The following is a 19,207-nucleotide window of genomic DNA, read 5'->3' as shown; positions in this document are numbered from 1 at the left end:
TCCATGACAGCGTCAAGGATACAGCCTTGGCCCAGAAGCCAGGGATGCCCCGCATAAGGGCGCTGCGGTGTTCCAGGGGACGCTGCCGCCTCCGACAACACCTGAGCCTGAGCCCAGAGTAGGACCTGCTGGCTTGTTTCTTCACACGCTGCAGCTCCGACTGCAGGGCCTCTAGAGCCTCGAGCGAGGACGGGTTCGGACCCCGCCGCCCCTCTGGCTGTTCTTCCCCTTTCCGCTTCTCCTGCACCTCCTGAGCCCCTCTTCCTCCTTCGGCCCTCTTCCCTCTGGTGCTCATGCTCAGCCTCCTCCTCACCCTCTTCAGCCTCCTCTCCCTCCTCAGGCTCCTCGCACTCCCCAGCCTCCTCTGCCTCAGCCACCTCCTCTCCAACATGCTCCTCCTTAGCCTCCTCCACCTCAGCCTCTTCCACAACAGCCTGCTCCTCAGCCTGTTCCTCCCCCTCCTCTTGCTCAGCCTCTTCAGGCCCCTCCACCTCCTCCTCTTCCTCGGGCTTCTCCTCCGCCCTTGGCTCCTGCTCAGCCTCCTCAGCCTCCTCCTTCTCAGCATCCTCAGCCTCCCCCTCCTCCTCCCTGTCCACATCCTCCTCCTCCTCCCCCTGCTCCTGCTCAGCGACTACAGCCTCCTCCCCCTTCCCCCTCCTCCTCGGACTCCTCAACCTCCCTAGCCTCGTCTTCCTCCTCCGTGTCAGCCTCATCTACCTCCTCCGTGACCTCCTCGTCCTCTCCGTCCTCCCCCTCTGAATTTCTGAATGATAGCCTTACTGGGTAGAGTATTCTTGGCTGACACCTATCAGGCCATTCCCGGGAGTTCCCTCCTCCCACAAACCTCGTGTTATTTCTGAAGAGAAATCGTGAGCAGAATAGAAGGAGAGATGAAGAGTTTCCCAAACAAATAAAACTAAAGGAGTTCATGACCACTAAATCAGCCCTCAAGAAATAGTAAAAGGGACTCTGTGAGTGGAAAGGAGAGACCAAAAGTAACAAAGACAAAGGATCAGAGAAAATCTCCAGAAACAAGGACAAAACAAGTAATAAAAGTGCAATAAATACATATCTGTAAATAATTATTTTGAATGTAAATGGACTAAACACTGTAATCAAAAGACAGAGGGTATCAGGATGGATAAAAACGTAAGAACCATCTATGTGCTGCCTACAAGGCACTCATTTTACAATTAAAGACACCAGCAGACTTAAAGTGAGGGGATGGAGAACCACCTCTCATGCTAATGGACATCAAAACAAAGTCAGACTGGCAATATTTACATCAGACAAACCAGACTTTTTTGTTCTTGTATTGTTTTTGTACTGCTTTGGTATCAGGGTAATACTGGCCTCACGGAATGATTCTGAATGTGTTCCTTCTATTCCATTATTTGTAAGATTTTGATAGAGATTGACCTTATTTCTTTTATATGTTTGGTAGAATTCACCAATGTAAACAGGTGGTCTTGGGATTTTCTGTGCTGGGAGATTCCCAATTCCTAATTCATCTTTCATTCTTCTTACTGGTCTAAGAAAATTTCCTATTTCTTGGATTCACAATTCATGATTCAATCATGGTAACTTGTGCATTTCCTAAGTTATCTGATTTGTTGGTATACAATTGTTTATAGTAATCTGTTATCACACTACATATTTCTGTGGTTATCTGTTGTACTCTTTTCTCTCGTGTTTCTCATTTTGACTTTCAGTCTTCTCTCTTTTTCTTAATGTAGTTAAAGCACTGTCAATTTTGTTTATTTTTTTGGAAAAACTGGCCATTACTTTCAATGTTATATTATTATTTTGGTCACTATTTCAGTATTTCTGATTTTTCTTTGTTACCTCTTTTCTGTACAAATTTCAGCTAAGTTCCTTCTTTTTCTAGTTCTTTGTGGTATGATGTTAAGTTGTTTATTTGGAATTTTTTTCTTCATACAAGCATTTATAGCATAAATTTCACTCTAACATATGCTTTTGCTATATCCCACAGGTTCTGGAATATTGTTTTCTTTTTCTTTTGCTTTGAGATATATTTTGATTTGCTGTTTGATTTCTTATTTGGCCTACTGCTTGTGCAGTAGTATGTTGTTTAATATTTATATATTAAATATTTAATATTTACATTGTAGATTTTCCAGCTTTTTTATTATTGATCTTTAGTTTTATACCACTGAGGTTGGAAGATATACTTGGTATAATTTCAGTCTTCTTAAATTTGTAATATTTGTTAAGTCTCTTTTTATGTGATTTAACAGGGGATTCTTCTGTGTGTACTTAAAAAATGTGTATTCTATTTTTCTTGGATGGAAAGTTTTTTATAGATCTTTTAGAACGATGTGTTCTGAAGTATGCTTTTAAGTAAAAAATGTTCTTGTTGAAAGCGTATCAGAGGCGATGGGCGCCTGGGTAGCTCAGTCAGTGAAGTGCCTGCCTTCAGCTCAGGTCGTGATTCCCGGGTCCTGGGATCGAGTCCCGCATCGGGCTCCCCGCTCCACAGGGAGCCTGCCTCTCTCTCTGGGGGGGAGGGGGGAAGGTGGGGGGAATCGAACTAGTTCAAGAAAAACCCACCAACCAACCGAAAAAAAATAAAACAAAACAAGAGACAGCATTTTAACAAAGTCAACATAACAGAGTATTTCTAGAAGGAGTAAGCGGCCAACAGTGTCAAATCCTAAGCTGGTCGTCGCAGAAGGCCTCGTCCAACGGGATTTCTAGAGAGTGCCACGCTTTCCCTCGAGTCATTTTCGTTCCTGCTGTCCCCCTGGTAACCTACCCTGGCAGCCTGTTCCTAACCTACAGGTGGAACAGGCTGCACTCAAATGCACACATACAGAAACATTCTGCTTGAAGATGAACTCACATCATGGCCCTGATCGTCTACATCACTGACCCTCAGCCATCTCAAAGTGCACGGCTACTGCCCTCCTGCTGTCTTTTTGTAACACATACAGTACACTGTGGATTTTCTGTGTTTTAAAGGAAGCCTCTTTCTGATGGCCGTGCCCCCCGAGCTCCCAGCCAACCTGCGTGTTCCAGCGCTTGTGCTCTCTATCAAGCTGACGGATCAGGACCTCCGCGGCTTGGATTGTCTCCTGCGCTCTGCTCACTTCAGCTTCCAGTTTGGCAGCTTCTGACGTCCTGCTCTGGAATCTGTAAAAACGTTAACAGCAATTAAAGGCAAAGGGATTTCAGAAAGATTTGACTGAATGAGCCTTAGTAAAGTGAGCTTTTCTCTAAGTTAACGGTAATACTGATAATATTTGCGTTCAAGATAGCACCAACGCAGCAGACACAGCAGCGTGCAGATGTGAAAGGCAGGGCTGCTCGAGCACAGACTCCTCCCTGTGACGTTCAGGGCCCTGTGGGAGGGCTGACCGCACCCCCCCCCCCCGCCCCGACCCCGCCGCCTCCTCAGTTTTCCCTCATTCAAGCCTCCCACATCAACCTCTGAAGGATAAACATGCTGTCCTCTTCTGGATAGCCTGCTGCTTCGGGACATCCCACGTGCCTGGAATACCTTCCAGCCCCTTCCTTACCCCACCCCCCAGCATTCTAACTCCTTCAAATACCTACCTATCAAAAATATAAAGAAAATTTTAAAACTCACTTCAAATATCCAATCCATTACATATATTCTTTCCCCATGTGCCCACTTGCCCAAATTTATAACCATCCTTTTAAATTTTCCTTAAAAAATACTTGTACAAATTTATTATTTTATTAAATAAAACAGTAACATTCCAGCTGATTACCTAGTACTTCAATAAATATGTAAGTACTTATAAAATGCCCAGGATTGTGCTAAGCATCAAAAACAAAACAAACAGCAACAAAAAAGCATGTAATGTAATCCTCAGAACAACAGCTCAAAATAAGTGTTATGATTCTCACTTTCCAAACAGATTCTCTTATAGGTTTCACCAGTAATCAGTAGAGGATCTAAAATCCACCCACGTATGGGTACATCTGACACTATGTTCCATGCAATTTACAGTGCATCTTATTGCCTCTCTAAGCACCCAATATCTTCTCCTACACATGGGAGTAAAACTCAGTTTTCCAGTATGGTAGCCACCAGCCACAAGTGGCGATTTAAATTTAAATTAACTAAAAGTAAACAAAATCTGAAATTCAATTCCTCAGTCATATTATCCACATTTCAAGGGCTAGTGGCTACCACACTGGACGGTGCAGACTACAGAACCTCCCATCATGTCAATAGCTCCGCTCGAGACCTGGAAGTAGAGCCCACACTTACTCACCCCAGCAAGTCATACTACGTACATTGTTCTGCCATAAGTATTTGCTGAATCAAGCTAACTTGAATGTTTCTGTATAAATTATACTAAAATGGCAAATGTCTCAATTCTGTCAAGTTAGAATTTAAATACTGATAGATCATACTTATTTTTTTCTTTGTACGTGTACAAGAAAATAAGACTGTCACTCACAATCTAGGGTCAATTAAACCTTAATTAAGAATCAAGTAAATGGCTATTAACCAGCATTGATTCATTATTGATAATCACTCTAAACCGGAAAATGCCATTCTGTTTTACTTAAAATTCAAAGTTAATTCTGAAGGTTTTTTTAAATAATCCTTCCACAATATTGACAGTATGGCGTAGTGATTAAAGAACAGGAACTTTATGGAGTGAGACAAATCTATGACCTAATGCTAGCTTTGTCACTTACTAACTGTTCAATGTAGGAAAATAAACCTTCCTAATGTGCAGGATGAAAACACCCACCTCTGGGTTTATGTGAAGTACTAAAAATGACGCATATGTAAAGTGCCCAGCACAACAGATCACACGTGTGCTACCATATGCGAACCACCCAATAAATACCGAACACTTGGCTGAATAGTAAGCACCAATTCTCGGCATAGGACACTGAAAGCAATGAATACTTTCCATGCTTCTCTATAATTATATCTAGAAGAAAATGATGAAGTTTCTTTCCTGTATCTATAACATACAAAAAAATTCAGAAATATTGAAATGACTGGATTTATGGGTTTGAGGCTTCTTTTTCATTTTTTTCTCTGTAAGTAAACATATATAAGTATAAACAAGATCATTATTTCCTGTATGGAGAAAAAAATAATAGTTTTCAGTCTGATGAATTTATTTCTTGGTACAGTAATTTATATTTCTTCCATAAAAAAAATGATGGAAAATGGAACACACCACTTGAAAAAAGGTATGTATTTAGAAAAGTTTGAGTCTTACAAAACTAAAAGCAAATGATAACATAATACAGTATTTAATCACATATGCTCCAGCTTTCCAATTTTCACAATTTTTAAAGGGAAACAGTCCCACATTTGCTATGATTCCCACACCAATATTTTCCATCCTATACTCTACAGCAATCACATGAAGCCAGAGGTTAAGGAATGGTTTTATGATTAATAATATTCATAAATGGTCCTGAAATTTAAGTATGATATTGCATAAAGGAATACGTTTTTAAACATTCAAGGTACAAAATTAAAAGGACACAATAGTTTCTAATGTGATCCTGTGCCTCAGGCAGATTACAGAACACGTCACGTGAAGTAAGTCTGGATAACACGGAAATGCAGACGCCAAATGTAAGGACTCTGGGCATGAACCTACTACATTCTCTCCCTCTTGCTCAAGTCCCCAGTGCTCAGGAATAGACACAGGGACAGCTCCACAAGGGAGACTTCAACTGTGTTTGTTCCTACCAAAATCACTATTTAAAAAAAGGAATACCTTCTATATTATTTCTTATGTTTCCCTATTTTAGAGTGATAAATCACTGAAGGAAGTGAAAATAACGATTATAAGATTTTCAAAACTGAAACATTAGTTTTCAAATATCCAAAATATATTTTTTTTCAAAATACATTTTAAAGTTAACTTACTTCTCTTTGAGTTCTGATACTTTCTGGCCAACAGAATTTAGAAGCTCCTCTAGTTTCCTTTTTCTGTCTTCAGTTTTCTTCAAATTTCTACAATATAATTCCATTTTATAAAAGTTTTTCTATTTTATATATCAACAATAGCAGAAACAACCCTTTCTATCCCTTCTAAAGCCCTACCAAATGAAACCAAGGGAATTAAAAAAAAAAAAAAAAGATATTCATGCACAAAGATAAAGAGAATGAAAGAGAAAAGGGCTGCACTGGAGTAACTTTAATAAAATTTTGAAAGGTGGTAAGTGACATAATGGAATGCAAAAAGCCAAAAGTTGAGGGGCTGCAGGAAGAAAAGCCAAAGAATTCCAAATGCTCAGGAACTGAGGACAACAGGTCCTCTGAAGATAACACAGCTGAATACAGAAAGTTTTCCAATAGTTGATATAATCAATCCATCAACCTCAGATTCCCTCCCATGCTGAGAATGGACTATCCTCTTAACACATCCTGAAGGTCAAGCTCAGAACCGTCAGCCCCCCCACCCATAGCCTAGGCAGAAAGTAGGAAGATTCTTCTAGAGAAGACTAGACTTACCTCCTCCCCACAAAATTACCCACAACATCCGAGAGACTGCCGTCAAATGACCGGTTCCCACTGCTGCGAATCTGTCTTTGCACAAACTGACTAAAGGATTTGTCAAAACACAGACTGCAAGGCCTCGCACCCCGGCACTCCCAGCATCTCTGACTCAGAAAGCATGGACAGAGCTCAAAAATGGGGGCTCTTCCCAAGTTCCCAGGGGATGCTAATGTTGCCAGCCTGGGGATCCCACTTCGAGAACTACTGCAGTAGAATAAAGCCTTAAAAATTCTGAGATTAAACTACTTCTCGCCTAGTGTTGTACACCCAGGCCAATTATTGACTGGATATAACAGCATAATACAGGTAATTTTAGACGGGCAAGATGTCAGAACATTTTTCATCCTATATACCCTTTCTAATGTGCAGGATGTGTTCTAGAAAAATGAAGGACTAAACTAAGAAAGAGAAGGGCCCGAAACAAAAGAGAAAGAGATGAAGACGGTCTCTGGAACCATGGTGAGGAGAGTCCGAAGAGGACAGCTGTCAGCAGCAGCCTGGGGCAGACAGACTCACGTGAGCACAGGACGGAAGGCTCCAGAAGGGGTAACAGTAAGAAAGAACATACATAAATACACAGACTCTGAACGTGGGTTAGGGTCTGTTCTAAGGCTGTGCATAAATGCGTGGTATGTCAACAGAAAAAAAATAATCGATTTTAAAAATGAGGAAATTATTGATATTAAGAAAAAACAAAAAGATGTACAAGAAAGGAAGTATACCCATAAGATACAGTATGTCTCAGCTGTGGAAAATACTTATATACTCAAAATAATATAAATATTTAACATTATTCATTACACAAAAATATGTGGCAAATTAACACAAAAATTTCACATAAGTATATTGAGAAAAAGAAGTCTGGGCAGCTAACAGTCTCCTTGTCCAGGGTAAGAAGAGATGAGGTCACACAGAGATCAGTCGAGAACATAACATGCTTCTCGTTCTGCGCATAGAACCAATGCCCAGTTATGAACAACCACCAATTAAAAGTAAATGTTAAATTGTCCACCTTCCTGCCCAGACCATGTGTTATAAAATATACAACACATTTCCTAGAACTTAGAAGGAGAAAACAAATTTAAAAGCCCTAACTTTCCAAAACCTACTTTTTGTACCTTAATATTACTCATTCACAAAACTTAACCCCTTATAAAAGAACTTCTACCAATTTATCCTTCCAACAACATAATAATGGTAGGGGGAAAAAATGAGTTGGTTCTGCTCTCCAACTTCTTTTAATTGTGTTTTCTTTTGATCTGTTTAATTTTATTTAACTGACTCATGTTATATGTTTTAATGCTGTCAGCTGCCTTTTTAGGTATAAACAAGAAATATAACAAAAATAAACCCCAATAACTGAGTCATTAAATTGATGCAAATAAACAAAGGTTAGACTTCTTTATATTCGATATCCCGGAACTCACGATTCTAATCCTGCCTGCTCAGTTTCCAGAGGCTGAAGGCGCTCCAGGACGTGGGAGTACTGGACGTTTGCTCTAACCCACGCAGCCAGAGGGGTGGCCGCGGTCCTGGCTCGCTTCGCATTCTGAAAAATCCATCACAAGTTAGCCAGCACCCTAACTTCATTTCAAATAAAAGCAAAGGTAATCCTAGTCTATATTGCTTAAGCATTTAATAATTTATCCCCTCAAATGAAGTTTTTGGTTGATAGTTAAATAACAAAAACATGAATTGTTATTTTCATTAAAATAACCCTGAACTTTTGCTTCCAAATAAATGTTTTTGAGCCACATAAATCTTTAATAAAATTATATTTAATTGACATAAGCACTCCATCAGCTACATTTATAATGAATATGTCTGTCCACAATGATGTTCAGGCATCAGTTCTTCTCTTCTGTCCATGGGACACATCCTTATTGGATAAAAGCAACCCTGAAACCATGTTACCAACATCAGAGATGATGCACATAACATTTTGTATAAGAGATCTAAAAAAAAATACCAGCATCATGGAATTTAAACTGTTCACTGAAATAAGATACAAGTATCCTAAGGCAGGTTTCTGTTGTTATATGACAGATATACAGGAAGGAAGAAAAGCAGACCAGGCAGGCTGGAAGTTCAGAAATGCCAGACTGATAGTAAGATGCAAACATGTTGCACGTATGACACTGTGCTCTCCAGACCCAGCCTGGATTCCCGCCCACCTGTCTGCCGCTCAAGGCTTCTGACACACAAGCCCTACGGCTCACTCTTATCTTTTACTTTTAGTTTTTAGGCAGTGTAAATAATCGACAATGAAAAGCCATCACATTTTAACAAGCAGAATATTACAGACCATAGGAAGGGGATCAATGGCATAGCTGTTAAAAATTACCTTTGAATCAAAAGATCCCTTATTTTTATAAAGAAGTTCTTCAACGCTCTCTCTTATTTCCTTGGGAATATTTCGTGCATCAAAAGTTGCTATGTCTTCTCTTACGCCTCTTTTTGCAAGGAAACTAAAATTAAAACATTACTTCAAATAAGGGTAAATAAAATTTGCCACTTCTGACAATAACATCGATTTAACAAAATGCTGTATGCAGTACTTTTCATCCACTAGTTAACGAAACATAGGGTCCTGAAGTATCCCAGCTTCTCATGTGCTGCCAGTCACTTTGTAAAGACCACAAGGGAGAACTCCACAGAGAAGCCCCACGGTTCCTCGCCTCCTGTCAATAATGTGCAGCGGTGAAGGGCAGGGATCACAGTCCTCGGATTCTACCTACATCCCTTTCCGTGAACTGCTCTGTGCTTGTCTGTTCTAGGATAGGTCAGAAAATTTCCTGACTCTGTTCTAAGAAAGGGACTTCCAAGTGTTCCTCGACCTGCACCTCCCTTCCCACCTCTGGATATGAAAGGACTCCACCATGACCCCCAGTCCCAGTGTGGATCTGAGTGTGGGCACAAACCACAACACAGTCACCAGAACGTGAAAGCCGAAGCCACGCAGCTGCGTGTTTCATTAACGCCCAGCCTTTTCTCTTCCAGTGTGCATCTTGTATTATTTATGGGGCTCCTGCCCTCGCTCCTCCGGCCCTTGTCTGACTCCGCCAAGAGTGCAAGACTCTGAGAAGACCGACACTATTTTCTTCATCAGTAAATCACAGGAAACACAATGCTCTGTACTGTGGGTGGGCCAAATAAATGATGGCATTTATTGAGATGTTCTTCAAGATTTTAGGCATTCTTTTTTTCTCTCTGTGGATACTTATATCACATATTATGGAGAAAGGAAAATATAGATCTTGGTATAGGATCACACAGAGTATCTTTTTTTTTAAAGATTTTATTTATTTATTTGACAAAGAGAGAGAGAGAGACAGCGAGAGAGGGAACACAAGCTAGGGGGAGTGCGAGAGGGAGAAGCAGGCTTCCCGCAGAGCAGGGAGCCCGATGCGGGGCTCGAGCCCAGGACCCTGGGATCATGACCTGAGCCGAAGGCAGACGCTTAACCGACTGAGCCACCCAGGCGCCCCCATACAGAGTATCTTGAAATATTACAGCAAAATGTGTAACTAGGTAATTAATGAAGCACAGTTTGAGAAACAATGTAAGAAGTATTTAAAAATATGAAAGAGGCGCGCCTGGTTGGCTCAGTCAGTACAGCATGGGACTCTTGATCGTGGGGTTGTGGGTTCAAGCCCCATGCTGGTTGTAGAGATTACTTAAAAATAAAATCTAAATAAATGAATCAATCAATCAATGTGTACTTCACTGGTGAAATAATAACATTTTTCACAAATTAAAAAACGTACCTTTTCATGCTCACCCAAGATGTATCAAAGATACCCATCAACCTTAAAACGCCCTCAAGAATATCTCTGATCATATCAGGTGGCATACGCAGTGAGCGAATTTCTGAAAGAGATTCTGGCTTAATGTTTCCAACTGCTAGTTTAGCTTCATTGACTAGAGGCTAAAAGGACAAAGAGCATTTTTACTTTCAAAAAATATATATGTAAAAATCAATAACTCTAGAAGTTATTGAATATTTGTCATTTCATTAAAAATAACTCGTTATTAAAATCCTTTCTCTTCAAATATCAAAATGCTTTGAAACACACAAAATACAAAATCTTCAAATTCTTACCACCATAACTACAGGAGTCTAATTTAGAAAAAATCCCATTTGTTTTGAGACAATTTGCCATTTTCAAGAGGCTCCTTATATTCTATGACTAGCTGGCTAATAACCTAGTGAGGGGCCAAAAAAAGAGCCTAAGAGTTTGACTTAATTTCCCTACAACACATTTTTCTCCTCGACACTCAAACAACACGGCTCACGGGAAACGCAGATGGTTTCTGATGACCTTCCTTCCCCCGGCCGACCTTCCTTCCTGCATCTCTTCCATAAAGACCATGGTGTTGGAAGCCACGCTTGCTAATACTCCTAGAACTCCCAGACACAGTCAGTAGTCAGACAACGCATCCACTGTAGCCTACCTGCACTTCCTTTAATTCATTGTCAATTTTGTTTTTTCTTTCTTCAATTTTAACAACTTCTTCTGCTATTTTGTGCTTCAGTCTTTCAAGTTCTGTCTTTTGCTCACTAGCATCCTAGAGGAATATTTTAAATGATATTCCAATTAATTTTCATGCACTCGATATTTTAAAGCATGATATCAAAAATATAAATTATTTTAAAATAACATTTTCTTTTTTTTTTTTTTAAGATTTTATTTATTTATTCATGAGAGACAGAGGAGGAGAGAGAGAGAGAGAAGCAGAGGGAGAAGCAGGCTCCCAAGGAGCAGGGAGCCCGATGTGGGACTCAATCCCAGGACCCTGGGATCATGACCTGAGCTGAAGGCAGACGCTTAACCATCTGAGCCACCCGGGCACCCTAAAATAACATTTTCTATTAAATGTTTTCCTAATGTTAATTGACATGAAAGTTTCTAAGATGCCTGGGAAATGAATGTTATAATTTACTACGTATTTACTATCAGGAAGTTTCTATGCTTTATTTGTTTTAATGTTTCCAAATAGCAAAGCAATAAATGCTTATTATATAAAAACCAAGCAACTCAGAATTGCAAAACTTAGAAAATCATCATAATATACATTTAACACTTGGAATAAATAATTCAGAGAGGTTGGAACTACTATGCTCATCTCATAAATGAACAAACTAAAGTCTCCTATAATTCTAACAGTAAAGACTAACAACTCTTAGAGACTACAGTGTATTAGAAGTTTGTGTTTCTACACTTTATTTTAGACAAAAATTGAAATCATGATACAACAATATGATGGTAAATATATAAACAAAAATCAGTACAGATTCAAAGAACAGTAAATTATTTACTAATAACACGTGAACTCTCTGTTCATGCATGCAAGTATCAAGGATCCCACATATGGAAGGAGAAAATTTGTCAAGAAATCTTTCAAGAGTCCTTACATCAGTGGTTCTCAACCACATTCTAGTCACTCAGGGAGCTTAAGAACTAATACCTGGTGTTCTGTTGCCAAGTATATCGAAATACTTCATCTGGGTGCAGGCAGGGTGCAGAAAGATCTAAAGACGCGCCAGGTGGCTCCAATCTGGAGCCGAAGCTGAGACTCAGGCACCGGCCAACTCCTCCGCAGTCTCACCCTGAGCTCCCTCACACGTCAGTGCAACTGGAACTGTGTGCTTCTCAGAAGGGAACTCACGTGCTCCATCACACACACAAACACCCTCCAAGGCCCAGCACGTGTGTTGTTCTGCCACCTGGAAGTGAGCCCTACTCCAGGATTTTACAGTATTTAATCTGTACTTTTCTCAAGTCACAGACCTGGAGCTGCAAGCTTTGCAAGTTTACACAATTTGATATTTAGCTGTCTCTCCAGACTCTACTTTGTTATAAAATTATGAACAGAAACGTCTGCTATTTATAGTCAAGCAAAATTATTAGCGTACAAGATACACAGCGACTCTTCTGTGTCTCAGATAGGCAAGACAACTAGCTACCATTGTAGAAAACCCTTCTGCAGAGGGCCGACCACAGGACAGCACAAGCTGTCCGAGTCTGACTGCAGCTCGCCGGCCTGATGGCACACGGGCACACATACTGCTCAACGGTCTCCTTTCATCAACAGCATTATCCTTCACACGGCCTTCACTTGTTTCATATTTCAAATTACTCTTCAAAGGTAAGGAGGTGACAGGTATTTTTTAATAATAACAATGGCTGTCTGCTTTACATAAATCTTTATAGTAATTTGTTTCCAAAATACCTTGAGGAAAAAGTGATGCTAAAGTTTTATAGTATGAAAATTACATTTGATTTTCTATTACATTACTTACCAGGTCAGGTACTCAATAAAATTATCCTGGAAACACTGAACGTGTACATAACCATCATATATCTGGAAATGTTATTGCTTTTGAAAGTTTCCCAAATGCCAATGGAATTATTTTGGCGTATCAAGGGAAATCTTGATTATGTCATTCGAGTCAGTCTAGATAATCCTCCTGTGAAGCTCACAGTCCTTAAGAACCCTACCCACACTCAGATTTCCAATGAAGATGACCAAACTCACAAAGAAAGCTTCTTTTGTGAATAAGAATAAAACAACCAAGTATGAAAAAGTACATAAGAAAATATAGTGGGAAACAGAAGATTTCATAAAGTACCCTCCGAGGGCTAAGTGGAGATGAGGCAACAGTGAAAGAGACCAATAAAAAGGGATGCTGCAGGGGCGCCTGGGTGGCTCAGTGGGTTAAGCGTCTGCCTTTGGCGCAGGTCTTGATCCCAGGGTCCTGAGATCGAGCCCCACATCAGGCTCCCTGCTCGGCAGGAAGCCTGCTTCTCCCTCTCCCACTTCCCCTGCTTGTGTTCCTGCCCTTGCTATCTCTCTCTCTCTAATAAATAAATAAAATCTTTAAAAAAGGCGGGGGCGGGCGCCTGGGTGGCTCAGTGGGTTAAGCGTCTGCCTTTGGCGCAGGTCATGATCCCAGGGTCCTGGGATTGAGCCCCGCATCGGGCTCCCTGCTCGGTGGGAAGCCTGCTTCTCCCTCTGTCTGCTGCTCCCCCTGCTTGTGCTTTCTCTCTCTCTCTGACAAATAAATAAATAAAATTTAAAAAATAAAAAAAAAATAAAAAAAAAAAAAAAATGGGGACGCTGCCAAAAGGAAGGATTTACAGGCTAAAGAATCTCCTGAGAGATAACATCAGAGCAGGAATGAAAAGCTCAAGAGGCGAATTAGAAAATGAAGAATTTTTAAAGGAAGTAGAGCAAAAAGAGAAGGAAAAAGGTGAGAAAACCTAAGAGAATTAGGGAAGCAGTCGGGGAAGCCCACAGTCCAAGTAACAAGCATCCCAGGAAGGGAAGACGGAGACATGGAGGGAGGGGAGTACGGCCACACGCCGTAAGGACACTTCCCGGGACCGCGGAGAGAAGTGTCCTGGGGCAGAGTCCACACGGTGTCCAACACAGGGAACGAAAGGAGACCTAAAGCCAAGGCAGATGGTGTCACCTTCAGAACAATGACTTCCACAAAGTCTCAAGAGAGGAAAAAAGAAAAAGATCACCTGCAAAGGATCAGACTTAACAGAACTTGGGAGTGTTTCGGTCACGACAACAGAAGTTGGAAGAAAATGTCTGGAAACAAGGGGATTACATTTCTTGATGACTAATCATGCTGAGCATCTCTCTGTGCATTTACTGGCCCTTCCTATGTCTTCTACCATGCAGGGCACCTTCAGATTTTTTCCTCATTTTTAAATTAGACTTTTTGTTTTATTATTGTGTTCTAATGGTTTCTGTATATTCTGGATACAAGTCATTTAGCAGATTTATGTTCTGTAAATAATTTCTCCCAGTCTGTGATTTGCTCTTTAATTTTCTTCAGAACGTATTTCACAGAGGAAAAGTTTTTAATTTCGATAGGGTCCAATTTCATCAATTTTTCTTCTTTTTCTATTTTGGTATCACATCTAAAAAAATCTTTATCTCACCCAACATCATTAACATTTTCTCCTGTTTTCTTCCAAAGTTTTATAATTTTATGCTGTACGTTTAGATCTATGACCCATATTCAGTTAATTTTTGTACAAGTTTAAGGTAGAGGTCTTGTTTATTTTTCTCTACATGGATATTTAAATACCATTTTTTAAAAAGACCATCCTTTCCCCATTTAATTGGCATTTTGTATAAAACCAATTAACTATGCACGTGTTAGTTTATTTCTGAACTTCATAATGTTCCAATGATCTGTTTGATTATCACTACACCAGTACCACACTGCCTTGATCACTATAGCTCAATAGTAAGTCTTTTTTTTTTTTTTTTTTAGTATTTTCTTTATTTAGTTAGAGAGCAAGCAAGAGAGAGAGCATGAGCAGGGGGAGCGACAGGCAGAGGGAGAGGAAGAAGCAGACTCCCCACTGAGCAGGGAGCCGGATGCGGGGCTCGATCCAAGGACCCTGAGATCATGACCTGAGCCGAAGGCAGATGCTCAACCAAATGAGCCACCCAGGCGCCCCTCAATAGTAAGTCTTTAAATCATAATTCGTCCAACCTTATTATTTTATGAGTTTTTGTGCCAGTTCCTTTTATTGAGATTTATACATTAGTCTATTAAATTTTGAAGTTAATTTTAATTAAAAGAGGCATTAGACTTGCAGTAAGGTTAATAGTCACCAACATGAAGATGGAGAAACATATGAGATTTAATCAAGAAGGTAAACTTACAGAACTTAGTGATTCATGAAAGGTAGGGACTGAGAGAACATATGTCTAATATAATTTATAAGTTCTGTCTTGAACAATTAGCTATACTGTCAACAACGCAAGAAACAACAGATGTTGGCGGGGATGTGGAGAAACGGGAACCCTCCTACACTGTTGGTGGGAATGCAACCTGGTGCAGCCACTCTGGAAAACAGTATGGAGGTTCCTCAAACAGTTGAAAATAGAGCTACCCTAGGATCCAGCAATTGAACTACTGGGTATTTACCCCAAAGACACAAATGTAGGGATCCGAAGGGGTCCGTGCACCCTGATGCTTATAGCAGCAATGTCCACAATAGCCAAACTGTGGAAAGAGCCCAGATGTCCATCGACAGATTAGACTATGATTAGAATGTGGTTGAGAACCACATTGAAAATAGAGCTACCACATGACCCAGCAATCGCACTACTGGGTATTTAACCCAAAGGATATAAAAACACTAATTCGAAGGGGCACATGCACCCCAATGTGTACAGCAGCATTATCTACAATCGCCAAATTATGGAAGAAGCCCAAGTGCGCACTGATAAAGAAGATGTGGGATAGAATACACATACACCCTGGAATATGACCCAGCCATAAAGCTGAGAGACTTCTCAGAAGGCATGTCTAGCAGATTATTGGGGATTTGGGTCTGAAGCTCAAATGAGAGAGTAGGGCTGAAGGACGAGGGAGATGGATGTGGCGGGGGTCAGCACAGAGCAGCCTGGGAGGGCACACGGACACAGCGCCTGCGCGGACAAGAACGTCAAAGACGTCTCCTCTGAAAGGTTTGACAAAGGCAAGAAGGCAATGGCAAAAAGTGGACAGAATCAAAATATTAAAATATCATGAAAGTATAAGTAAAATGAATAAAGACTTATTTTGTAAATCTTGAGAATTAATATTCTGCCTTTATTAAGGCAGGAGAAAAAAAACCTTGAAGCCAGAAGGAGATAATTTTTTAAAAAATAAAAGGAAATATCAACTTAACTAGCAGAGGGTAAACAAATAAAATCGCTTACAAATCTATACCAACGTAAAATGTTATATATTTACAGGGTTTAGATATATTAGTATATGGTGAACTGAGAAGAATATAGCTATGATTTTAAAATAACATGGGAAAATACTATGCTTTTCCACAAAAGCTCTAGTACTTAATACCATCAGCCTGACTCAGCACAGACAAGCAATATTTTTCAAATCCACATAAGTAAAAATCTAAGTTTTCACAGTAATAATCAGGCAGATGTGGTCTCCCTACGGTCTGCATTTTCATGCTCCCTCGAAACATTACCTGCATTGACACTGTGATCTCTTGGAGAGCAGCATCTGCTTTGTCTTGCTTAGTTTTAAGTAACACACTTTGTTCTCCAGCTTTTCTGTTCAGCTCGTCCACAAGAGCTTTAGCTTCATTCAGTTTAGACACACCAGCCTGTACCAATAAAATTAACTAACATTTAAAAAAAAAGGAATTTTATACTCTTTATCCTGATGAATGGATAAAGAAGATGTGGGATATATATACAATGGGGTATCTTTAAGAAAGAATCAAGGAAATCTTCAAGAAAGAAAGAATCAAGGAAAAACCTAACTGTGTACACATCAAACGCTTGCAAGTGGACTTGGGTAGCTCCTTGCTGCTAATTATAATGACTTATTCAACCATATACCCATTAAGGTGTGGTACAAGACTCCACAGAGACATAAAAGAAAAACAGACTTTAAAACTGTCACAGTAAAGCCGAAGAGATCAACACATACTTGGGAGCTTCAAGACCAGGATTTTTACCCACTGAATTCTGTGAGAAAGAAAACAGAAAGCAAGGAAAAACTCAGCAAAGCTTTTCCACTTCTCAGTCTCCCTGACTACGTAAAACGACTCAAGGCCTACTCTTGGGTGGACATCTGACCCTGGGCTGGCCATTACTGCACCCCATCCCACTACCCGTGAGTAATCCAAGAAATGAACACAGAAATATTCCCCCTCTTCTAAAATATGAGTTGGGTTTTTGTCACCTAACAAATGAGAAGATTTCGGGAGATAGTAATGGCAAAAAGCAATATAACCAATATTTACCGAGCACCCAACAGAGAGGACAGCATCATGCTGGTTCTTTATCTAACTCACCCAATTAAGTTGCAGGTCAACAAGTCTGCATAATTTACCCAAAGCACCCCAGAGAACTAAATCAAGAAAATGACCTTCCCAAAGCATGTACAGTTAGTGGCTTGCTCTGAATGAAAGAGGGATAAAGATAACTTTGTCAATTAGGACGGATCCTACTTTATGAGACTACGACTTTGGAGAGGAAATGCTCTCAGACAACTTCCAAGGCTGGCATTTTAATGCCACATTTAAGTTGAAGCTCTGTAGTTGCAGAAATGGAGAAAGACAACTGTTCAGAATGTACTGACATAGATAAAAGTAATATTTTATAAGGTATAATTTTAATTTTAAAGGTTATTATAAAGCTTAATCTCAGATATTATGTTTTAATTAATAATAGACATTTCTGAATTTCTAAAAACACTTTGATTTTAAAGAAGCTTTTAAAGATCACCATAAACTATCAAAAGCACATAAATACCATCCAGTAGAGAAAAAACACAATTACTGAATCTAAATAAAAATTACAAAACCGTTAGTATACCTATGAGCAATACGGGTAGGTGAAACTGTTTTAAGGCATGTAATACAGTACTCATTTACACCAAATACATGCCACAGGCAACGGTTTGTAATATACATAATCCTTGTACCCCAGAGATAAGTAAAATAATTGGAGATTACCAATATTGTACCTGCAAATGACTTTGTCTTTTTAATAGTTCGTTTTTCTTGGTGCTACTGATGGCAGAATACACACGTAAAAAGGTCATATATCGGCTTGGGGTAGCACCATATGCTTTACAAGATTCACGGATTAATAAAAATGATTTTAGAAAATCAGGATCAACTAGAAAGAGAAAACAAAATGATTTAATATATACATGATCTATTGTGAATTAGAGAAAATCATCTTAACTACATTTATTTCATGCTAAATATTTCCACCTACAGAACTAGAAATACGAGGTATCATCTCTGCATAAAGGTACATCTATTCACAGCTCCCATGTTCCTTATGACTTTGAATTACTTAATTTCAGTGGTCTCTATCTGTCCACTGTGACATATTTGCTCTGAACACTTTTACTGCTGCAAGAGAGAGAAATCTACAGGTTGTCATAGCATATAAATTAGTTGGAACTACAGAACTTGTAATCCAGAAGCAAACACAATAAAAGCTCCTTGAATGGAAAAGAGATACCAAACCAAGCAACACAGATCCACTGTCATTTGACACAGGGTGAAACAGGACCTCAAAAGCCAAAAAATGAGGAGGCAGTTCACACAGGATTGAACACATCCATTACTAAACGTGTTATCTTCCTCTCATCACCTCAATCTATGTTCTTCCATATTCTCTACCTCGGTTAGTAAAGACAACTTCTCATCATTGTTCTAAGCCAGAACCCCGAGAAATGTCCTTGCGTCCTCCTTCCTCCAAGGGGTCCCCTTAGAGTGCCTCCTGGTACCCCCAAGTCCATTCCTTCCTCTTGGTTTACTGCAGTGGCCTTCCACAGGGCTCTGATCGCCTTCAGTTTCTTCTTACACCCCCCCTAGTTGCCCGTAATTGAGGAAAAGGATGGACCCAGACACTTTTGTTTCTACAGCAAGACCCTGGTTACGTCTCTGCTAAAATCGCTCCATGACCGCAGATCACCCACGAGTCAGAATCCAAATTCCTTAGCACGACACGGGAGGCTTGTCATTACTGAAGCCGCCTGCCTTCTCTTCACCTAGTACTCTACTGCTCACATGTCCATGTCTCAGCCATTGGGCTGTTCACAGATCCAATAAAATAGCTGGTTTATTTCTCGGAGCCTTTTGCATGTAGCCACTCTTCCCCAAA

The 19,207-nt window shown here is 40.0% G+C and overlaps 1 protein-coding gene across 1 annotated transcript in view; it reads right to left on the bottom strand.

Moving 5' to 3' along the window:
- Nucleotides 1-19,207, bottom strand: part of LOC148162022 (cytoplasmic dynein 2 heavy chain 1-like) — a 111,287-nt gene that overhangs the window by 2,308 nt on the left and 89,772 nt on the right. Inside the window, 8 exon segments of the mRNA XM_088020463.1 lie at nt 3,027-3,153; nt 5,900-5,986; nt 7,960-8,081; nt 8,877-9,000; nt 10,300-10,460; nt 10,988-11,101; nt 16,546-16,683; nt 18,054-18,208. Coding sequence (XP_087876589.1) covers nt 3,027-3,153; nt 5,900-5,986; nt 7,960-8,081; nt 8,877-9,000; nt 10,300-10,460; nt 10,988-11,101; nt 16,546-16,683; nt 18,054-18,208 — 1,028 coding nt within the window.

Source organism: Eumetopias jubatus, unplaced genomic scaffold, assembly GCF_037043125.1.
Source record: "Eumetopias jubatus isolate StellerSeaLion01/CBP00866 unplaced genomic scaffold, mEumJub1_p1.0 scaffold_27, whole genome shotgun sequence".
Lineage (NCBI taxonomy): Eukaryota > Metazoa > Chordata > Mammalia > Carnivora > Otariidae > Eumetopias > Eumetopias jubatus.
This window is presented reverse-complemented; position numbering and strand designations above follow the sequence as displayed.